Consider the following 25,416-nt stretch of genomic DNA (forward strand, 5'->3'; position numbering starts at 1 on the left):
CAAGAAAAGGAGAAGGAAGGGGGGATGCTTGTGGTTATGGTATTTGTCTTCCCAAGTAACCATTACGTGAAATGAAGCCCTGCTTTCTGGGATGTGGCTAAACATCGGCCCACCAATGGGAAGTAGGGAGTAAGTTCCTTATTCTCCTTTGCTTGCACACACAGCTTTGCTTAACTTATTAAACTGTCTTTATCTCAAGCCATGAGTTTTTCTCACTTTTGCTCTTCTGATGCTATCCTTATCCTGCAGGGCTGGGTGCTTAGTTGCTGTCTGGGGTCAAACCACGACACAAGCACTACTGAATCATGTTTTAAGTATCCAATTTGCTTGACAGCAGAGTGCTCAGTGGGGAATCATACTTGTTTGTGTGTACATTTTCCTACAGCAGAATTAGGCCGCTTAGTATAAACACTTAGTATTCCCTGCATAAAGATAGATGGACACTTCACACCAACTACTAGTGCAGGACAGTCACTTTCAGTGCTTTGGTCTGAAGGAAACAGAGCAGAAGATGACACTACAGCTACAGCAGAGCCAGTACTTCTAAATGCAGAAAGATTTAATTGGTTTGCAAAATGTGAATCTTGTTCCTCAACCAATGCAAAGCAAATCCCATTTGTATTTCTTTTACTTTAGTTCTACAGCTTACAAAATATACTCTGGGTATGTCCACTTATATTTCATGTCTGAAGTGCAGAGCATCTAAGAATTCTAGTACTTTCTCTCCTCCTCAAGTCTCTGCTATTACAACGTTATTTCTTCAGGTCAAGAAAAAGTGGAAAAACATTTTCTGTGTAGACTGTCTATAAAATTATGAACATTGGCTAGAGGAGACAGGTCAAAAGATGGGTCCATTTCCAAGGTCCACAGACTGGCTTACTTTCAGGTTAGCCTAGCTCTTGAGAACTTGAAAACTGAATTTTGATCCCCATGTGACAGTGCTGCATGCTGCCACCAGATTCCTGGGACAGCAAGCTCACATTTCTGAAGATCAAACGCTATTTTCTTTGGAGATTTTTCTATAGCTGGAAAATCTATTTCTGAACTTAATTAATACACATTTTCCCTCAGCTACTTCCTGTGGGTTTTGAAAGAATATACCATGAAGTTCAGAAAGCAGCAGCAGCTTCTGTGCAACATCTGGTGTCCTTTAATTCAAATATTTATAGAAAGGGCTTAAGCCTATACATGCCAATCCATATGGAATAACCACATTTTTTCCTTATAGCAAAATACCTCACAAACACTACTCACACTGATAGACAGTAGCCAACAAACATACAATATGACATTCACATTCTTTAAAATTTCCCATTTTTCTGTTTTTTTGGCACATCCAATGCTCAATTTATTTTTCCTCAAGTATTTTCCATTATATAAAACCTTGGCAGAAAATAAAACTTAACAGAAAAACGTCAATTGTATTTACAGCAAGAACACCCTTTCCCCCTTCTCCTGCCCCCAGTATGTTTAATTATGCAGATACTGGAATCATATACATTTATTCTCACGCATTCCTGCTACTTCTTGTATTATTTTGCACTAATCATTTTTTCACGCAAGAATTTCCTAGTACTTTCCATAGGAAAGTGTGCAATTGAGGCAATGCAAAGTGAACAAAGCAACTGAGCAGTGTATAGTCACACATTTCAGTGAAAAGTTGTAAGCTACCTAGAGAACTACTTGAAAGTCAGAGTCTCCTCAAACTTTTTATCTTGGTAATTGATGCATTTTTTCTATACATAGTATTAAAGATGTCTAGCTATTGTCACTGACATGTTTCATTAAACTCCATGGGGACATTTAACTGAATTAGCTGCACTGATCTATTTTCAAATCTCTTAAAATGAAAAGAAACCCAAACTGCATGAACAAGCATTCTTCATCCTAAATGGCAGATGTGCACACAGATGCACAAAGCTCAAAACATAATTTGTCAGTTATAGCATAATAAAGCAGCAGTTGTATAATTTATACACGTGAAAACACACATGCATGTCCCACATAAGGGACAGAAACTTTGTACAATATGGAAATGATTGGTAAGAGAATGGACATTACAAGCTTGCTAAGATAAAAACAGCTTCACAATGCAAGTTTTGAGATATGCTGGAATACAGGTCAGAAGAACTATGAAATGGCTCTGAGAGCTGGCAGCACTGGGTAAAAAACAAGTCAGGCAGAAGTTGTGTGGGTAGTACCTGCTTCAGGTGATAAAGCAAGAACAAGAAGCTGACTGTCTCAGGGCCTTGGGGCAGATGGGATTGCAGGAGCTGAAGGGGATTCCTTGTTAGCATGCTTGAGACAGTAGAGCTTCAGGCATTTAAGGGCAGAAACCTGGGATTAACTTGGCAACATGAAATGGGGACTTCTGACCATCATTTCGTTCCGATTACTCTTCCTGTTAATTTTGTTCATACCCTCTCTACTATAATTATAATCAATAATAGGAAAAAAAGAGGTCATACTTCTATGCTTCAATTGACTTCCACACAAAAGGGGATTGCCTTGTTACAGGTCTCACCAGAAAGAAGACTGCTACTAGAAGACCATACTACTACAAAGACTAATACTAGAATTTCAGCTCGGTGAAGGACAGTGCTACCAAACTGACAATGCTTGGTGGCCCTGTATCTGTCAGTTTGGATCATTGCTCAGTTATTTAAAATAATAACATTCAAATGGAAACAGTCAGAAGCCCCAGTGACAAGCATGCAGTACATGGCAAAAGCCATGACATGAAAAGTAACCTTGAAACAGTCATACTCAACTTTCTTAAACTAACTGAAAATGTAGTTTAATGTCGAATGTAACAACCTGATTTTAAGCAAAAAAAAAAAAAAAAAAGGGCAGAGATAATGCTAACCAGGGTAAGCATAAAAAGTAAAAATTTCCCAATTGTGGGCCAAAACAAGATGTCATTGCAATACCCTTTGTCACAGCTTAGGAGAAGAGCTGTCTCTGAACTAAGAAAAAAAAACAAACAGAAAACCTGTTAATCCACACGTTCTTCCCAGAGCTCCTAACCAGTTACAGCTGTCCTTCATAATAGCAGATGTGGTTAATGTGGAGTCACAGGGTAGCTGAAGGTGCCAGATCATGGCTGCCACCCAAGTCTATTCCATGACCTCATACTGCCTTGGACTAAGACCCCTGAGAAAAGTTACTTTCTGACTGTGAAATGCTGCTAGTTCTCCCTCTTCCTTTATGTGTGTAAGACATCTAGTATGTGATTTGTGGCCATCAGACATGGTGAAGATTTTGGTATGAGAGGCAATCGGTTATTGGTATCACTGTGGCAGCATTGCTGTCTCTCAGCTCCTGACAGCAAGCAACTTCTCCAACACTGAGTCCTTCCCACAGGCTGCAGTTCTTCACAAACTGCTCCAGCCTGGGTCCCTGCCACAGGGTGCTGTCCTTCAGGAACACACTGCTCCAGTGTGGGTCCTCCACGGGGTCACAAGTCCTGCCAGCAAACCTGCTCCAGCCTGGGCTCCTCTCTTCACGGGTTCACAGGTCCTGCCAGGAGCCCGCCCCGGCATGAGCTGCCCATGGGGTCACAGCCTCTTTTGGGCATCCAGCTGCTCTGGCATGGGGTCCTCCATGGGCTGCAGGTGGACATCTCCTCCACCATGGACTTCCATGGGCTGCAGGCGCACAGCTGGCATCACCATGGTTTTCCCCACAGGCTGCAGGGGAATCTCTGCTCTGGTGCCTGGAGCCCCTCCTGCCCCTCCTTCTGCACTGACTTTGGTGTCTGCAGAGTTTTTTCTCACGTATTCTCACTCTTCTCTGCCAGCTGCTGTTGCACAGCGGTTTTTTCCCCTTCTTAACTATGTTGTCCCAGAGGTGCCGCCACTGTTGCTGATGGGCTTGGCCTTGGCCAGCAATAGGTCTATCTTGGAGCCAGCTGGCATTGGCTCTATCAGACACAGGGGAAGCTTCTAGCAGCTTCTCACAGAAGCCACCCCTGCAGCCCAACCCCAGCTACCAAAACCTTGCCATGCAAACCCAATACACTCATCTTGATAACAGGAGGATGGATCAACTGGGGAACACAGTAAACGGGGCTCTGTTGGATTTGGCAAGAGTTTAGAGAGAGTGGTTCTCCTGAGTATAGAAATAACAGAGAGCAATCCCATAGTACTGAAAGGAGAGAAACATCAACATTAAATGCTTCAGACTCTGCACTGGAAACGGATAGCCAAAACCTGTCGGATCTATAATCAGCTTTTACTCAGGTTTTCCCAATTTTCCATGTAACGTCAAAATGATGGTACAAGGTTACAAAGAATTTACTCTACAGGCTTAATAGCAACACAGGTGAGAACTTCTTACAGCAATTACTTCTGTATGGATCTCAGGAAATTATGCAAATCTCAAGCTTTTTTTTTTGTTGTACTATATACAATTTTTAAAGTAGACTGATGAAAAAGTTCCAGTTGAAGCTAAAAGGCATGTCCTAACAGATCTAAAGCCTTTGCAAAAAAACTCAGCAGGATAATCATAGAATCATAGACTCTTTGGTTCGGAAGGGACCTTTAAAGATCTTCTAGTCCAACTCCCCCTCCCTGCAATGAGCAGGGACATCTTCAACTACAGCAGGTTGCTCAAAGCCCCATCCAACCTGACCTTAATGTTTCCAGGGATGGGGCATCTACCACCTCTCTGGGAAACCTGTGCCAGTGTTGCACCACCCTCATTGGGAAAAATTTCTTCCTTATATCTGGCGTAAATCTACCGTCTTTTAGTTTAAACCCATTACCCCTTGTCCTATCACAACAGGCCCTGCTTAAAAGTTCATCCTCATCTTTCTTATAAGCCCTCTTGAATTATTGAAAGGCTGCAATAAGGTGTCCTGGCAGCCTCCTCTTCTCCAGGCTGAACAACCCCAACTCTTTCAGCCTGTCCTCAGAGGAGAGGTGTTCCATCCCTCTGATCAATTTTGTGGCCCTCTTCTGGACCTACTCCAAAAGGTCCATGTCTTTCCTGTGCTGAGGGCTCCAGAGCCAGATGCAGGACTCCAGGTGGGGTCTCACCAGAGTGGATTACAGGGGCAGCTCCCTTGACCTGCTGGCCATGCTTCTTTTGATTCACCCCAGGATGTGGTTGGCCTTCTGGGCTATGAGTGCACATTGCCAGCTCTGAAAATTTCCATCTGTGTTGTAATAGTACAATATAAGAAAAATTGAACAATTTCTTACAAAACATCAAGATACACAAGTATACCTGAAGTTCCCCATGGCTTCTTGTTGTTTATTATTCTTTTCAACATTTGCCACAGTTTATATTGTTTTCTGTTATCATGTTAATTTTACCACGAAAATATCTGGATATTTACTTTATTTATCTTGCAAGCATTATGGAAGTTGAAGACCCATGGCAACATGGGGCACTCTGGACAATCTTTTGCTCTTCTGCAGAACTGCACCCAATAGAAGGTAAAGGTCTAGAGAATCTAGCTGACCTTGCATTGATGGCAGTAGCAGTGACTGTCAACTCATCACTGACTTTTGGAGACTCCTGAATCCATCATCAGGTAGAAGAAGTATGAGATTTTTCTAAATACTATCAAGGTGCTTGCAATGCCTGAATTTCGTTTGTGTGTCGGGACCAAAGTTATTCTTTCCCCCATAATTTGTGCACTTAGATTCACTTCCACTCTTACATCCAGTTTGGCTTGTCTTTTATCAAAAAGGAGTGTGAAGGATAAATTTGTTTCTGTCATTGTCTTCTTTTAAAATAAGAATTTCAAAATAGGACATAAATTCAAACAAAAATAAGAGTTCTTGCTGTTCTTTGCTGCATGCATGATAAAAAATACCTACTATCCAAGAATTTGAAAAAGATTAAAGGCCCTTTAAGAAGCCTAGCACTTTACAAGTGTTAGAAGACCATATTTAATTGGTGTATAAAAGAGTCAATACAGTTTCTCTGTAATAACCTGTCACAACTAATTTAGCCAACCATACAAGTGTGAGGTAAATGCTTATTTTTCAGATTGCGAAATGGTCAAAGAGAAATGGAGTGTTTCATCCCAAACTACCACAGTGATCTACAGCAGAGCTTGGCATAAGCCCCAGACCTGCCCAAGTACAAATTATGTACTTAATCTTCTACTAATTATTTCCTTCTTCTCTTTATGCATAAAATAATTCCTATGATTGTTTCAATAAAGGAAAGTCAGAGCAAAAAAATCCAGAATAAAGCAGGCAAGGATTCTTAATCACCTCCTCATGGAGAACAGGGTCAACCTGAAACAGCAAGACTGTAGGAAAGCTCAAATGCTTCTAACTCTTCTTCACTTCCTCCAGGGCTAGTAAGGATATGTGTCTATAATTCTCTCAGTTTGGCATCCCACACAAACAATGCACACATTTTTAAAGAAAAAAAAGTTAACTTCTTAAGGTTGTGAAAGAGGACATAAAGCAAGCACCGTGGCAACTCCCCTGCACAGTTGTGGTGGTCTAACTCAGTAACTACCAACACTGACACCTCTGCTGGCCTTTGAGAAAACACAGAAGCATGCTGAACATTAGTTTATGCTATCGACAAATGTGTCTATGATGTGGAAAAATTCCCAGTGGAAAGAGTTGTGAAGAGAGTACTCCCCGTATTAGATTCTAAAAAAAAAAATTAAGAAATATCTGTAATGTAAAAATATTACATAATTTGAATTGTACATCCAGTACAATTAATCACTATAAAATATGTACAGTTCTGACTTACAGCAATGTAAAATCAAATACATAAAACATAACAGCATAAATGCTAAATGTTCTTTCTTTTTATACAACTTTGTAAAAAATACATGCATTTCATATATTTTAACATTTGAACAGTTGAGGCACTATATCACTACAAAATATATGTGTCTTGTCAAACTGAATAAAAAATATTGCCGCACAGCACAGTCAAATAGATGCCATTAAAAAAAATAAAGCCCCACAAAAAAAAACAATTAACTCCCCCAACCCAAATCAGGCAAAAGACAATCATATTAAGAAAGTAAACTGGAAAGCAAAATATGATGAAATAGAAACCCTGAAGCAAAAAAATGTACTTCAGGGTGAATAGAAACAAAACACACCTTGGATAAGGGGCAGTAGCTGTGAACAATACATAGAGAAAGGTCTTTGCCACAAAATTCATATAGACTTCTTCAGAGAACGTAATGAAATTTGGAGGAAAGATCATATATAAATTAGCTTGACAACCACAGTGTATCAGATCTGAAACCACAACTGACTTTTGCAGAAATGTGAAGTTAACATATCCTTTGCTCATAACTGGCCATCTAGAATGAGGGTCTGGAGACTTAAAATAGGCAGTTGTTTATTAACAACAGGCTGTTTGTTAATATTGTTTATTAACAACAGGCTGTTTATTAACAGGGAGTTAAGCTGGCCAATCTCAAAATGAAATCTGAAACAACCACTATTTGGGAAAACAATTTAAAAAATTGATTACTTATTTGTTATAGAAAAGACAGCAGAAACACAAAGTAGACCAACAACACTCAGGCAATGCTGCAAGCCAAGTGGGAAACAGAATTATCCAAATTTACTACAACCTGAATGCATCTGAACTCCCAAGATCCAGCTGTGCATCACAGGCATGTCCAAAAACTGAGTGGAAGCAGATGGTAGCAAATAAATTGGTGAGATACAGGGATAAGCTACACATTATTAAAACTACTTAATGGACCAAAAAGTTGACAGTATTCTGCCTTGGGTGAACCTGAGAAGGTTAAGAATTGAGATATCCACCAGTCTCATTATGAAGTCAATTTGGTGACAAAACTCTGTACTGAACTTCCAGGGATGTAATGTTGAGATATCCTTGCAATATTTCACTGGAAAACAGATGCTCAAACCTCAAATTATCACTTGTCAGATGCAGCCTGATACAGTACCACATGTATCAGCACCATGTAAAAGACAAGTTTATAACAGAGAAAGTAGACATAGTTCAGATCTGCGAATTTGAAACAGATGCAAAGCTTCAAAACTAGCTAACATTTGAAAAACAAGTGCCAATTTAATCAAGTATATTTCAGACAATTTATAACATCAAGGTAAAAAGCTTTATGCCTGCCAACAAACCCTGTCTTGCTCAGATCTTCACATTTACAAGCATTACCACCAGGCAACACACCTACATATAACTAAAGTATTGTCGGGTCAATGTCTTCAGATAAAACTCTCGGGAGAGATGTATTTAGGTTCAGAGCACTGCTGATGGAACTAAATATGAGAGCCAGGGATTTGGAGGCACAGACGACTTAAAGACTTTGTGAACGCTGCACACACTAACCAGGGGTAGGCCATATTATAATATGCTATTCCAAACAAGACAGAATTTCTTGGCATAGCACATTGCAATTTTCGTGCACAATGGAAAACAGATTTCTTTTAATCTATATGTTTTTCAGCCACTTTCTGAAAAATACAATGGAAATACAAATTCTGTCCACTGAAAAACTATTAAAACATCTGAGATAAACACACCAGTTTGGCACCAAAATGTAGATTTTCCATCATTAAGTCTATTGTGGGAGTATATGCATTTGAAACTTACTCTAATGATAAACATATGTCAGATACATATGGAAGCCCTGATATAACTTGAGCATACTAGCAGATGATGGATGTAAAATAAATAGAAATCCTGGATGTTCACATTTTATAGCAGGTATTTCAGCATATGGCACACAGAACAGTCACCTTTATGCTTAGAGGCTCTCGGGCATCTTCTAGGCTCTTACATTATTATTACCGAACTCTGGCATGCAGAATTTTCCTAATGTGTAATCACTCAACCATTTCAGTCGTCATGCAGTTATTTGTCTTTGAAACTCGAGAAAACCTAAACCATCACCTTGTAAATTTAATGCTGTTATACTTTCACTAAGTGACTAGTTACCTCATGCTTCCTATACTTTCTCCTACCTATAATCTTGCCATAGAGGGGCAATATGCTGTAAACTTTACAGTCATTTTACCAAGCGGTAACGTTTTAATGTAGTCAGCTTTAGCGGCTATATTCACTGACATCCCAATAGATAAGATTTTTCTTTAAACAGAATTCCAATAATTTAAGAACATCTAATTTTTCTCCTTCTACCATTGTGTTTTAAAACGTTCAAGCAATAGTGCCTCCAGCACTTCCCATCTAATTTTCCAGTGTTAATAGACTGATGGGCTTCATGTTGAGGTGAAACAGCCCTCCTAATTCGATAACTTCCCTTTTAAATTTTTTTTTTTTATTTTTATAAATCTCAGTTTCTTAATTCTGAGTTGCATGACTTTAAAAACTGATCTGGATAGGAAAGGGGAGAAAAAATCGGAATTTTTTTTACTTTATTTTTATATTATATGTATGAAAAAGTGATAGAGTTTAATTTATAAAAAGAGCAAGACAGCAGCAGCTGGTTTTCATTTTTAGAAATATCAGGAATGTCAGATTTATTTTTTTCTGATTTTGTAATGCAATTCTGAGTCATACTACAAAGCACATATACTGAAAGAGCTTTTCCAGTTAGTAATGTGTAGTAGCTCTCAGTTTTACCATGTGATTACAACTGTTTATATAACATAAAAGACATCTTAACACTTTTTCTCTATGCAACCAAAATAATGAAAGATTCTACCTCATGTATGTTCTACCTTACGTTCTCTCTCCTTGCACTTAACTTCAGTGACAACTCCATGGTGCTTCTCAAAACAAGATCAGGAGGTAATGCATTATAGCCACCTTTCCCTCAGTGGTACATTGATCTTGGTTTCTCACACAAAAAAACCCTGTTGGAAGTTAATGCTTTTAAAACCACCTCCAGTAACCTCGGCTGAAATTGCTCAATACTTAGAGGATTAGCAGATAGATGGCAAGACAGGGAAAACATTTCACTTCCTCATTTGGTTGAGGATATCCTTCTCCCTGCCCCTTCATGTGGGGGGGGCAGGGAGAAGGATATAAACTGCTTACTTTCCCTATGGATACATAAAGGATGCAATTCAAAGATTCTCTCATTAGTACCTGAATGAATTAAGCGTAACTGAAAACTCTCGCTATTAATGTATATCCTAATTTTGTAGGTTCTCTAATCTCATTTACATTTTATGTTCACCACCACCATTCTGACTGGAGGCTCTTAGCACATTACTAGTACCAAACTTTTTTGACAGTTGGAACTGTCCATTCAAAAAGCTTCCCGGTGCTTCTCTTTTCCTGTAATACATTTGTTCTATTAGACTTAAAATACAGTGCTTCACAACACTGCACCATTCTCATGTACACAGATCCTACCCATTATCCTTGTAAAGATGGTACCTTTCATTAGTTATCTTGAAGACCTGGTGGAAGGAGGGTATTAATTATATCTGTGGTGATGTTATAAGTCAGTTTATTCTAGTTTCCCCCCCATTAATTTTTTCGGTTCAAGGATTAGTATGAAAGCATTCATAATTTACACCCTTTCTATGTGGCTCAGTATTGGAGGTGCCAATCAACTGACACTGTAGGAAGTCTGATTTACCTTCATTATTTATTGGATCAAGCTGTTCCCTCTTTGGCCTTTAAGAGACATCCTGAAAAGTAGCCACATGCCCCCTGTTGGTCATGTCATTGTGAGTCAGATGTTCCTCCATGCATATCGTCTTCCCCTTGATTCCTTTATGACCCTTAAAATTTTCAATGCTGGCAGCCTGGCACAATTTTTATTATCATGCAGCTCATCTTTCCTGTCTAGCTTCCTCTTGTCCCAAAGGTTCCCCAGACACCTCAATCTCTTCTTTCTATACCATACTATCATCCATGCATTGAGATTCTGGACCTCTGCCTGCCTCTTGAGGACTGCATCCAAGTCTGAACAGTATTTTGGAGAAGGATACTAAGGAGATTCTGAACATCAAAAACTCGGCCTTCCTTTACTGAAGGGGGGGGGGGGGGGAAGGCCAGACCAACCACCATAGTTTAACCTCTTGTTACTTTTTTCCCCCTGCCTAAAATCAAGACTACTTCTAACATTTTCCTGTTGCTTCCTTGACAGGTCATATCCAGTAAGATATTTATAAACACACCGCTTAAATACTCATTTAAAATAGGAATGAAAGTCAAGAGTTGCTTGTCTTTCATAAGCACTGTGATATAAATCTTTCTGTGACTGAAAAAATACAGCCATGTGCATGTGAGGTACCACCCATCACAACATCACTACCACAGGCATAGCTGAGCTTAAAAACACTGCTCTTCCACCACCTTTTTGTCCATTTATGCTCCTGCAAGTTGTTTATTGTGTCTGAAGTACCTAGATGGTCAAAGCCAAATATTGCTTAAAAAATGTGATTCCCTCTGAGCTTTACTGAGAACAATGTGCCTGCTCACATTATGGTCTGACACACCAAATATGTGAAATAGGCATATTCAAATCAAAAGCAATCACATCACTTTTGGGATTGAGCTTTGTCTAAGGACAGGTATACACTTTAATAATCTCAAACAACGAGTTCAGCCAGGCAACAAAATTCAGTAATACAGCTTCACAGGAATGTAAATGAGTGGTCAAAAGATCCCTGGACTAGCAATTTAGAATTTGACAGGAGACAGCCTTTTTGTGTCAGAGATAAACATAGTATCTCTGTGAAAAACTGCCAAAGTTGCTGGCAGTTTATTTCAATATTGAACTTCAAAGATTCTTTCCAGAATGCACACAATCCAAGCTGTAATTAAACTGAGATCACTGCAATTACTACTCTGCTGTTGAAGATGATGGTAACTTTGGTCTAGTCTATCTCCTTGCTCTCAAGGAGATCCTACTGAGGCATATGTGTGGCAGCCTAGATTGAATGCAAAGGGCTAATGGAGAAGAGATCTACAAATTGGCCCAGAGCAAATAAGGGAAAGAGTGTGTGTCTGTAGGAAGGAATGGCTAACTAAAGGTGGGAAGGCAATGGACAGAATATAGCATAGACAGGAGCCTGCATTCTTGCACTGGAAGCCTGGGAAGGGATTGATACTGGCTGGCCTAGCAGACAGATGGACAGTTAGATGGAGAAGTCACTGGGAGATGAGTGGAGAAAGATTTGTCAAAAATTGACAGACTTAGTTTTATATCAACATAAAACTTCAGTTGCAGCCATAGCAATGGATTCTAGGCTGTAAAATACAGAGGAGCACGTATAAAGGACATGCTAAACACCTCGCAGTTCAAGTGATCAAACTTGGAAGATGAGGAACCTTTAGGAAAAGAAAACAAAAAACAATCAGTCACACAGAGAAAGTATTTACACCTCAATGTGATATTCATCACTGAATGCAAAATTCTTCACTTCATCAGTAGTCTTAGGAAGACCACAGACATTCCTGTTTAACGTTAACATCTGGTGTTTGACATGGAAAATTCTCAGGAAACAGCGGCTTCATACATTCAGCGGCTTCCATTCAAACAGAGTCAAAATACTCAGGACAAAAAGAATTCAACTCTGCAACACTGATTCCCAGCATCAAGCCAATTATTTTAGCCTGTGTTACAGGAAATTGTGCTATTAAATCAATGCAACACATTTCCAATAATATAAGATGTTGACAGATGCAACTATTACATAGAGAAAAGTATATCTGGTATCTGATATGCAAATGAGTAGCTTTTTTTCCATACTGAAATAAGAGAGCAACATAACATTTTAACATGAAGGAAAATAAATGTACGAGTATTATTTTACTATTCTCAGCATAAGCACATTGTTGGAGAATGGAAACATCTTTGTAGATATAAGGCAATACAATAATTCCGAAGGAAAAGTAAGTAAAGTTGTTAACGATGTTTCCAGTAACTGATACTTAGAAAGAAGAGGGTGGGGAAATAAGATGGAGAGTGTTAACAGAGTCCAGGTAGGTGATCATTAAGCTATTAAATTATCACATACCCATCTTACAATTATGCTCTGACTGTCCATACATGATTTCTAATTTAAGAAGTGTGTAACAACCACAATTTTGATAAAAAGAATGAAATCTTTCACGTCCTCAAAAACACCAGCAATTTGCCCCCACTTTGTCAAAATAAACCACAAGCCAGCGAAGAATTAATGATAAGCATATTATACAAAGCTGATGGACTATCACATCAGTATCACATGAAAGACTGATTCACACAGTAGTCTTCTCTCTATGGTTTACAGATTGCAAACAAAATATTTTCATAAGCAAAGAATGTTAAAAATCCACATAAGTAATTATCTAGTTATGCTGCTGTTAAAGGCACTAACAAGAGAAACAGAAGTTTTATATCAATAATAACAACTATACTAATGAGAATGTTTTTATAGTGAGTAGAGTTCTTCAGGGGGGGTGGGAGGTAGAGAGGAGGAGGAGGTTTTTGTGGAAAAATCCCCCTAAGCCCAAACAAAAGACAGCAAATATTCTGTACTTGATCCAAAGCCTTTGAAGTTAATGGAAAGTCTTCAATTAAACTGCAAGAGACTTTGCATCAGGCCCCTTTTCTGATTTAGTGCATCTCCTCACATTAAATCCACAGAGAGTTCAGAGGTTTTGTTTTTGTATCTTTTCCACTAGAAAGTACATTTTTAAAATAAAGGCAAAGATTACAAGTGCACATTTAAAATTGTCAGCTAAAATAGAAACCTTTATATTTTTCAAAGTTAGAAAATACAGATATGACTGTACCTCCTCGGATGCAGATGTGTTTAATCAAAAGTTCTACTTCATTCAGGAATTACATCTTCCTTTCCTTCCCTGACACACAGTTAAAAAGTACTAGCACTATCAAGTTTAAAATTTCCTTAATAAATACGTGTATTAATTAGAATAAATTTATTAGTTGTGTAACCATATGTGTTAGTGTCTTCTAACCAAAGTTTAACCTAGTGATATACTCCTGGGAACCTGATGCTCCAAATAATTACTGACTGTTAATTAATGCCTCAAAGTTACTAGCCCTTCCTAAATTGCATTTCACAGATTGTTGGTGTGAAACACATTTTCAGTGTAAATCTACAAAGAAAAACATAAAACAACACAAGCAGTGTGACTACGCTATCCTTGCTCTTTTTTTGGTTACTTAGGAGACAGAGGTTGTGGACTGATAAACAGGCTAACCTCAGGCCATCACCTGCATAGTTTAAAAAGAAGGTGATATGAATCTGAGAAATGCTATTTTGCTAATGTGATTTAAACACTCTTTTGAAAGGAAAAAAGGTACTACATAATCAGTCCTCCAACCTCTTCTTTTTGTTCCTGTCTGTCCAGGACAGAAATACCTTTCTACCTCTTTCTCATGTCTTTCTTGCCCAAAGACTTCCTTAGTCCTGTGCCAGAGATCCAGTAAATTCACGGAGGAGTTTGGGATGTAAAAAAGGGTCTTCTCACATGTGATGCAGTAGAACTCTCATTTGATAAATCACAGAAAACCTTTTCTTATTACTGTTAGTATTTTAGCTGGTTCCCCAATCCCATTCACAGAATCGCAGAATCACTACGTTGGAAAGGACCTTCAAGATCATCAAGTCCAACCATTAATCCAGCGCCACCATGTCCCCTAAACCATGTCCTGAAGCGCCACATCCACACGTTTTTTGAACACTTCCAGAGATGGCGACTCCACGACCTCCCTGGGCAGCCTGTTCCAATGCCTGACCACCCTCTCAGTGAAGAAATTTTTCCTAATATCCAATCTAAACCTCCCCTGGTGCAACTTGAGGCCATTTCCTCTTGTCCTATTGCTGGTTACTTGGGAGAAGAGACCAACACCCTCATCGCCACAACCCCCTTTCAGGTAGTTGTAGAGAGCGATAAGATCTCCTCTCAGCCTCCTCTTCTCCAGACTCAACAACCCCAGTTCCCTCAGCCGCTCCTCATAAGACTTGTGCTCCAGACCCCTCACCAGCTTCATTTGACCTCAAGTAAAAAGCCACATATACTAAATTCGCTCACCCCTGAAATAACCCCCAGAACTTTAACTGCAGCATTAACAGCCTTGAGGCATCCATTAAAAATATCTGGACTGAAGCTAGACAGCACTAATGACATCCCTCCAAAATCATGTTAAGTACAGCTGTCCTCATCAGGCAGCTTAGACTTTTGATGATAAAAATCATACTGTGCACCAGGCTGCTCAGTCAAATCCTGGCACATCTCTCTACGGCTGTGCATGAGCTGCCCGGGATCCTGTTTCTAAAGCCTTCGAATTCCTTTTAAATTCCAAACAAGACAAAGTTGGTTCCTGAACATGAAGCAATCAAAAATAAGCTCAGCAGGCCTTACATTAGCAAAAAAAAACTTCTAAGAGCTAGTAATGGCTTACATTTCTGGTCTAGAAGAAATTTCTCAACACACTTAGAAATTGTGGCAAGCTTTTCAGTAATCTTGAGACTCAGAGGGATGTGGCATGGCCCCAAGAAACTTTGCAGATCACAATATACTCAAAATTTGCTGTGCTGAATCCTCTTTGCAGACAAGCATCTGCATGATTCAAACACAACAGGATTAGAGAAAATACAGGACTTGTAGGAAAAGTTGGTGCTCTTCTCAAGGACCACAGATTAGAGCTCAGTGCAAACTAAGGGAAACTATGCTACTAAGGTTATGTGAAGATTGTATCTGAAAGCAAAAAAGAGGATGTACTTAACATCTATGAATATTTGTTAGTATTCCTGCAAGCCAGAAGCACGTGCTCAATTCAAACTCTGCCAATAACGTATATTGGTACTCTATTCTTTACTCAAAGAAAAATGCAATAGTTCTTTGCAGTTTCAGTTTCAATGCTGGCCCCTATCTTAAAGTCGCTGAATTTTGAAGCACATAGACTTTATTACTTTGAAAAAATAAGAAGTATTTTGACCTAAGTCAAGATGGTACTCCAGATCATTGCTTGTAGTAGAGAGTTCCATTATGCTGGAGCAGAATTCTGTCATTCACATTCCCTCATGTCCTATATACCAAAGATTTATTGGAAGAAAAACTAAATGAGATGCTACAATAAGTTAGTCAATTTCTGTTAGCACTAGTGCCAAGGCAACAAAACCAACTGCTGTTACGATAAAGGTGTTCACAGGTGGACCAATGTCCCCCTTCCTGAAGAAACAAGCTGACACATATAATTTCTCTATTACTGGAAAAATATTAATACATATTAACCTATCGATGCTGCCTATCTTAACCGAAGTTATCTTAACCCTATGTTAGCAATAAGTTGAAGATAACATCTAAGACCTTCGTCAGTTCCCAAGTCAGTTTCCTGCTTGTAATGAACAGCATTTTTAGGATTAGCTTCTGATTCATAACTTTGGTATACTGGAGCACAACACTGATGAACCAAGCCTCCTGTAACAGTTCAGGTACATATCTTGTAAGGAACACTTCAAAATGCAATCACAGCTGGAAATATCAGTTTAAAAAAACATTAGACAACAGATCTGCTGCATGTTTTTTAATTTTATTAATGGTTGGCGAATACATTTGTTGCAGACAGTACACAACTGTGTACAGAAAGTGCACAAAACCTTAGTCAAAACCTGGAAAATACAGGTTCCATTTTTCAACATCTGTAACTAAGTACCAACAACATAAAGTCTAGTTGCAGTTCCATGGTAACATTCATTACAATTTTTAAAATAGAATTTATCACCTGTTGATAGCAATGGTGCCACAATGGTGCCAGCAGCAGCAGTATTAAAATGGATTAAAAGTATTTCAGCAGAGGTGCACGAAGAAGAACTGTTCACCTACTCCTTGTCTTACAGTAATGTGGTAAGCCCTATAACATTTTTGTAAATTAGAAAAGGAAGAAGTCTTGTGTCATGTAGCTGGTGAGTCTTGCCAACTCACTCTGCAACTATCATAAATCTGATTTGCATATTAGCAATCATCAGTATGGAAATATTGACAGCTAAATCATAAGAACTCAAGTTAGAGCGCCACTTGCTAAACACTTAGCACAATTTTATTGTAGTTGACTGCAATCTATGCAAACTCTTTTTATGTAGAAAAGTATGTGTACCTTATTCTGAAAAATATATGGGGAAACATAGTAATGGAACATAAAATCTCAGTGGGCAGAAAGAATTAAACAAATATCTTGACTACATGTTCACTATGCAAAACTAATATTCAGCATTCCACAGTGAATTAAAAGCAGATTGCTTTTTATCAATGAAAACAAACCTATTCTGAAATTGAAAACAGCCACAGGATGTTTTTCTTCAAATATTTCGAAACTCAAGTTAATGAAAAGGTAAACAGTGTGGTCTGCATTTCATGTGACCTACAGATTATTGCTAGGGATAGAAAATCAATTTTTTTTAAATTGTGTGTTTAATAACTAACTGTGGGAAAAGAAGAAATAACATATTGGAAAATTAACTTTTGTTAAAGCACAAGAAGGGATGCCTTCTATAGTTGGGAATATGCTATAGTCAACCAATAGCAAAGAATAAAGTTATGATGACTTAGCCACTACTTGTCAATGTAATCATTAATTGTATATGTTCTTCTACTGCAGTGAGGTTAAGAACCCTCTATGGGCTTAAAAAAGCATCAGCACCCATCCATAAACTTGATTTGAAACACGAGAACCGTTTACTACAAGGTGTGAGACTAACAGACTTTGACTCCACTGTAAAACAGGACCAGCAGAAAGTAACAGAAATAACAACAATTCTAAAACCAAACAATTCCATTGATACCTTTATTACCTGTTTTCAAGGATTACAGCTAAATAAAAGCCTGTTTTAAGTAAATATGGAAAGCATAAGTCAGCCATGACTATGAATATATCAAAAATAACGGGACAAAATAAACTAGTAAGACTAACAATATTCCTCCTCTATTCCTGGCAATAAAATTGTCCTCTTAGAAAATAAAATTCCAGCTGTAAACCTATAAAATCCTTTAAAACAACAGCATCAATTACTTCACTTTGGGTCTTCTATATGTAACTAGCATAAGCCTGATGCATTTGAATCCTTCGCAGAAGAATCTCCTAAAAAAAGTGACAAAATGTCTTACTGTTTGGGTTTAGCATCCCTATTCTAGCATGAAATCCCTCTCCAGGTGTCCTCACATAACCAGAATCTTCACTTCTGTACCCTTTCTAACATTACCATAATCATTTTCTGACTAGCTCACTTTCAGATTGGAGAATCTTGGTCAAATAAATTTAAATGAAGAATGCTGCTTCTTAGCTTTATGTCAGTGCATCTGTGACCTTTTCCTTACTCTCTTCGATCATTAAGAGAAGGAAAAGCAGTAAGACACTTCCATCCAAACACTGCTCCAGAAATACCAAATTCCTATGATATTTTCCTATTAACTTGATTTGGCTCACACAAAGCATGGAAATCATGCTGCACACAATGCTAATAGATGAACTACATCACACATGACTTGCTTTGCAACAGAATAGTTGTATTACAAACTAACGCCATTATAGGAGGAAATGACCCAATTGTACATTAAAACCTAGCCTGTGGACTATAAACATTTCAGATTTCAGACTCCCTCACTGGACCACCCACAGGAATTTAGGATAATGTTGAGGAAAATACACAATTTCATGTACTGATATTTTTTGATTCAGAATTGCCTTCTGGCATCAATTCTGGAACACATCCCTTAAAATGGTAATTATTTCTGCTCTTCTTCACTCTAAAAGAAAAGTGTCCTGTCTACCCTCAACCTCAACTGCTTATTTCAACAAGCATCTTCCCACTTGTATGTCCTAATTTCATCTCTTACAGATATGACTAGTTAGAAAGTTAATGTTTAATAATGTACCATCAGTGGGCTTCATGAGAAACATTGCACTGAAATTAATAAGCCACAGCAGTGTTAAAATTCCACCTTTATTTCAGGCTAACAGTTGTCATGTTTTGTTCACATATGGAAACTTCTCTCTGCATCTAGAACTATTTAGAGTCTTTTTCCAACTGTTGTTGAAAGCTTAGATTATTTATACTAACTGAACCATGTATACATACTGTATAAACAAAACAAATCTATTTATAAAGACTCAGAAACCACTATTACGCTACTCCAGTTACTAGGGATTAGCCTAGATGACAAGCCACTTATATTAAACAGCTATACATTTTTTTGGTAGGTATGTCCTAGTTGATGAATTTCCTTAGAAAAGGAATTAATATCTACAATGAAGATGCAATATAACATACAAAACACACTGTGCCAATGCACGTACTCCCACCCATACGTGCACCTTTTCCTACAGAGCACTCTCACACTCACAGCAGCAGGGGAAAGAAAACAAAAACCAAGCAGCCTTACCTTTCTGCAGACACTTTCAAAATTAACTTCCGTCCTAAGAGCAAGTCTGGTAACTTCATCTGGCTTTAATTCCTGTGGACAAAAGATACACTTATTCTTCTTATGATCAGTCTTTATGAAATCTTTCTAAGGTTCACCTTCCTCATAAATAGTCTAACTTGATGGCATCTCCCACTGACCTCTTAAAGGAAGAAAATCAGTTAGCTATATAGAGAATGTAAATATTACATTTACTGACTTCCAAAACATTACTTATGCCTAACCTGACTGTATCTATTTACTACTGAGGGCAATAAAGATTTTCAACAGCAAAGTATGCAGAAGGGTGATTTTATTTACAAAAATGTTTACATTGCCTGTATTGTTGTGCTACCAATAAACTCTGGAAGGTTTGGAATGACCCACTTATTTTAGACTCTGAAGTTATATGAGAACTTACCAGCATATGTGAACATCTAAGTTTGAAACAATGAAAATTAAGTTGGGAAGAAAATAAAAAGTCTGTTTTCTGAAGAGACTGACTACACATGTAGTTTTCATTCCTGGACTTAAGCATTTCCATTGGCAGCTGAAATAGAGAAATGAAAATCCTGGACAAGTAGATTTTGTTAAAAGTTGCGTATTTTATGAAACATGCCCCCATGACAGATTTCCCATTATTTTAAAATACACACTTTATACATGTTGTATTACAAAATGCCCTATTAACTTTATCAATTGAATGCACTGAATATTGTTTTTTTTCTCCTAGGGCACTGCATCAAATAAATCATGTTACATACCAGTTGTTTGCCAGATGGCCATTTTAAAAGCAGTTTAACTACTGTTAGGCAGACACCAAATAACTTCCACACATCCATAGTTCTGAAAAACGAAAAACTGTACAGAGAAACCTAGTTATTCTGACAGCTTTCATCTACACCTATAGCCTATTATCACAATGCTGGTGGCTTCAATACCTGAAGAAAACTATCTGCTGAATTTCTAAAACTGTAGGGAAGTAGATGACTTAAATATACAGTAATTTTGCAACACTTGTGGTCAATAAAAGAAGAATAAAACCTAAATTGGAAGTGCCTGTGCAAAGTGTTGTATTTTGAGAAAATGAGACATGTCCAGGTGCTTGGGCTGCACCTGTAGTTAACATTATGCTCAGATCTGGACAAGAAAGATGCTAACTGAAAGTCCTTAAAAGCAACTACTCTAACTATTGGCTCAGAATAATTAATCTCAGCAAAGATTCAAATACAAATCAAATTATGGGGGACATGATAATTTGCAAATGTCTAGGAAAAAAATGTACTATACAATAGTGAAAGACTATCATGTTAACAACTAAATTATATTTGTTCCATTCTCTCTTTTTCCCTACTTAATCACCCTTCATAAGTATTCCAACGCTTTCATTTAACATCCTGCTCCCTTGTTAAGTGTCCATATTCTACACTGTTTCTGCCCTAAATCTGGAGCTGTCTGCACACTTCCTTAAATGTAATTTCAGGAAGAACCAACTAGCTTACTTTCTTTTAGAGGGTCATAGCTTACATTTCAAAACCTTGTATTGTCCCTCCTTTTCTATATTAGATACCTTACAGAGAGTTTGCATCTTACCTAGGTCTTTAATGTGTTGCATAAATTGCAAGTCTTAAAACTATGAGCAAGCATATAATAATGGGAATAAAGTAACAGAATGAAATTAAATTAACAACAAAAAAATCTCTTTTTGTGAATGTCAGAAAAGCTTCTTGACAATGAGGTGTAGAAGTCTGCAAAATCATCTCCCAAAGGTACTGGTGGAAGCCCAATCACTTGGAGGACAGAATCCAGACTGGAAAAACACTGGTGGATGTAGGAAACAATCTTCTACTGGCAGATGGACAGTTGGATGACCTAATAGAATCTAGAGATGGAAAAGACCTATGATTCAGTTTTCCATGACTTTCCAAAGTGTTTCACAGATGGTGAAAGTAGGACACTGCAGTTAAGTGACATGCTTACTGTCACATAGTTGGTTGGGGGCTATGAATAAAGCTCTGGCACTCAATGCTATTTATTAAATCAAGTTGTTGCTTTATTAAAAAAAGAGGTTATAATACATATGACCTCCATCACAAATACAACTGCCTGTTTTCTGCCTTTCTAGGATTTAAACACAGCAACCTGGTTCAGAAGGGAGGCAGGTAGACTTCAGCAATCCCTACGCTAGAATGTCAAAGGTTTAATTTTTATATAACAATATCGCAGAATTCCCTTAACATTGCAGAATCTTGCATAATAATGGAGAAAGAAATTACAGTTTGGAATGTAAAGTCATGAATGGAGCTTCACTGAAATGTGTATACAGTATACAGAATGAGGCCAAGAACCTCCTGTTAAGGCTCAGCCCCCCAAGTTTATACAGCATCTCCTTCATTTCTCTTAAATCTAAGGCAAAACAAGCTGCTTGTAAAAGCAGCCATGTAAGTCAAGTTATTGGAATAAATAAACCTTTCTTCTGTGTCTATCAATGGTCAGCAGCAAACAAGAAAATAGAAGAAGGATATAGTGATATTTTTCCCATGACAGTTTTCTCAACTTTTGAGATTCAATATATTATGAAATATTCTTTCATCAATTATGTTAAGGGAGGTTCTAAGTGGCTGCTATCTCCAGCATCTCCGGGACCAGTCCAGGGATCCCTCCTGCCCTGCTGCTGAATCCCATCCTGGTGCATCCAGAGACCTGGAGGTCTCCATCCCAGGCCTACAACCTGGCAGTTGCTTTCTCATTGACCGGTTCAACCAGTAGTGAAACTCAGCTATGCAGCTAGCTGCTACAGACAAGGCACTGCCTTCAACAACAACCACATGTAACACTCCCAGGACTCACATAAACTTAAATACAGCCAGCCAAGACTCCTTCCTCCTTTTCGTCAGGTCAGGATTGAGCTCACTGTTGAGAGTATGTCCCCTTCCATCCCCTCTAGATTCATGACAACATGCACATTCATGGATCCCTCAAATATCAGCACAGCATACACCTCTGCCCATCTAACACCCCTCTGCCTGTGTCCAGTGCCCTTTTACCTATCTCATGGGCCTCCTACTTGTGGGCTGGCAGCACATCACTAGCAGGCAGATGCATGCACAGGTACTCTTATCTTACAGGCAAGAGGTGAGCATGTAAAAAAAAGCATGAGCCCATGCTCACACGTCCCTCCCAAACACAGGCACAGGCCCTCTATGCACCTGATACACCTGCCCAGTCCCAGCACCTCCCACTCCCTGCTAGTCCAACTTGGAAGTTTGCTAATGAATTACAATGGATGCCAAAGAGACACACACATGGGGTCAAACCACATGAAAATACACTCTGCCTGCCCCTGTCAGCAGCAGGCACCAGGCACACAGGCTGTGACCCGTGGTCCCAGTCCAGATGCTATGCTGAGAGCCTCACTTGCTTCACTGGCCCCAGTCTCACCCGTAGCTGCGCCCAGGAAACACAATGCACAATGTCACTCTCCTCCCAGTTGGGACACATGCTGCTCCTGCCCCCATGGCTGGAGCAGGGACCCTCACCCCCTCCTGCTGCTGACTCCCTAGGCTTGGAGCACCCAAACCCCTGGTCTGACTTCAGTTGCTAGCCCCATATCCACTCATACCAGTCCCGCCAGTCTAAGGCACCTAGTCCTTACAGCACTTGCACACACAGGATAAAAAGTGAGATTACATAGAGAGTTAAGAAAAGATTTATAAAAAGATGACAGACTGTGGCAATCAGACACAGGGCTTGGTCAGGTAAGTGTACTGACTGGCACTGGCCTCTCTGATACCCGCTCCCACCTATGCCCCCTAAACATTATTTAGTGAGCTTCACATAGTCCACAGGTACTCTCATATCCCCAAATCCTCATGTTCATCTTCCTTCCCCTTCGTATCAGTTACAAAGTCCATGCTGGCCTTTCCCAAAACTGTAAGAGTAATTTCTTAATGACCCATTACTCAGTCACTGGAGACTTTTTGTCTTTGTCACTGTCTCTGTTATCCCTTGTCCACAAGCTCGGTTCCTCTCTGTTTTTGTCCACCCCTTCCCCCTTCATTTATTATCCCCTTAGCATTGAAAAGGTCCACTACTGGAGGCCAGAATGAAGAATGCTCTCACCACCTTCCATATGCCCTCACAGATTATAGCTGCTTTCTGAAACCATGTTAATACCTGGTATCATAACACCCTGTGCCAGTAATTTTCCAAGATTAATGAGGTGTTAGGTTCCAAGTGAAGAGGGAATACAATAGTTAAGAGGGAACCAGGTAAGCGTGTTACTTTATGAAGTATCTGGTCCACAATAATCCCAAATTAGGTAGATACAGACAAAGCCCCCCTACCAACCAACACACACACACACTCTCCTTCTCTCCTTGAAAATCCCCTCTGACAAACATTTTAAACAACCCTCAAACACCAAAAAAAAAAAAAAAAAAAAAAAGCCTTAAAAGTAAGGTGTTGAAGTACCAACTGCCTCTTGAGGGATGATGAAAAACAACTGCTGGGATCAACAGACCCTTCTCCCATGCATGCTGACCATGTTTTCTCTCATGGGAAAGAGACTACCATTACAACAAGATCTACTGACTTTCAGATACACTACAAGCACCAGCAGCACCAGTGCCCTAGCTGGCAAATGCTGGCATGCTCATAGGTAACGGGTAGTAGGCAATGAGGGAACCACTAATTTTCTTTTAATTACAGACTGCACACCTATCTCAACTTCTGTCACGAATCCCTTTAAGAGAAAGGGATGTGAGCAAGAGGTGTTCAAAAAATGTACAGATGTGGCACTTCAGGATATCGTTTAGTGGGCATGGTGGTATTGGGCTGATGGTTGTTCTTGATGATCTTAAAGGTCTTTTCCAAGCTTAATGATTCTGTTCTATGACTCTGATGTGCACAACCCAAAGCACAAGAGTGTAGCTCTCTTTGTCCTGGTGCCCAAGCTGAGTCAACAACTGCCACTGGAGCAACTAAGATGAGACTGGAAGGATGTGGCAAGGGCAACAAAGCGGCAGCAGCAGCACCAGTCTGACTCTCACAGCTGGAATTTGCACAATTTTTCAACAATTTTCACAATGTGGAGACTAAGACTCCTCCAGGCACTGGCCGCTTGAGCAGCTGCTTCGTGCTCTGGTGGGGGGGTGTCAGGCGAACCGACCTGTCAGCCAGTTGGACCTCATCATGGCTGCAGGCAGATGACTAGGCCTTGGCCTGAGATTAAGCTGAATAAACAGGATGTGAAAAACTACTGGACGTGACATAAGAAAACTGCTGGATGTGACAGATAATGCGAGAAGCTGACAAAGCGGCTGGATTTTACAGATCACACGGCAGAGATGTGAAAAACAGACAAGCTCCCCGGAAAGGTGGAGTACCGGGCAGCTATCGGGGGGAGGGAGGAGAATGTCTTGCAAGGTTAATGGTACCGAGGTAACCATGAATAGCACACAAAGCCAAGACCACCTATGAAGTCACACCAAAATACAAAATTTGTGGGAAAAGTAACTAGGGGTGGCCAAAGACTGGCATGGGCTGGGAAAACGGGGTGCTGGGGCAAAGGAATGGATAAGGCGGTGCGCAGCAGGGCTAGCTGTGGGGCAGTCATGCAGCTCTGAAGCGAGTCCCGGTACCAGAGGCAGAGAGCTCACCCCACTACTTACAGAAACTCAGAAGAGCAAAGTTTGGGTTTTTTTTTTTGAGTGTGTTTTAGATTATATATTTATTTAAACAAACCATAACTGTTTTACACAGAAAGGCTGTATGGAACAGAAGTGTGACAAGCATAAATGGCATCTGAAAACATGATTTCATGCTGATGTTGATTGTGGTCACTCAGACAACACTTCATCCAAGTGATACTGAGGAAGATAAATTTTCTAACTTAACAGGTATGTAATGTAATTTATCGAACAGCCTTTGGAAGTCAGGAAAGACACAAAGAAACCCTGTTGGATGAGGCTTTGACAAATCTCAGAAATGCAAGACTATTCACGTAAAATGTATTCCCAACTATGCTCTCTAAGGCAGTTTTAGTTGACTCTGGAAAAAAAGTTTGCCAGTACTGGCCTGTGGAAGCAATTTAGGAGT

The 25,416-nt window shown here is 39.2% G+C and overlaps 1 protein-coding gene across 1 annotated transcript in view; it reads right to left on the reverse strand.

The window, feature by feature from the left end:
• Positions 1-25,416, reverse strand: part of SRFBP1 (serum response factor binding protein 1) — a gene marked incomplete at both ends in the record, with an annotated part of 84,720 nt that overhangs the window by 5,454 nt on the left and 53,850 nt on the right. Inside the window, one exon of the mRNA XM_082013633.1 lies at positions 19,300-19,371. Within this exon, the coding sequence (XP_081869759.1) occupies positions 19,300-19,371 (72 nt within the window). The remainder of the gene's footprint in view (positions 1-19,299; positions 19,372-25,416) is intronic.

Source organism: Phaethon aethereus, assembly GCF_964289735.1.
Source record: "Phaethon aethereus genome assembly, chromosome: Z".
NCBI lineage: Eukaryota > Metazoa > Chordata > Aves > Phaethontiformes > Phaethontidae > Phaethon > Phaethon aethereus.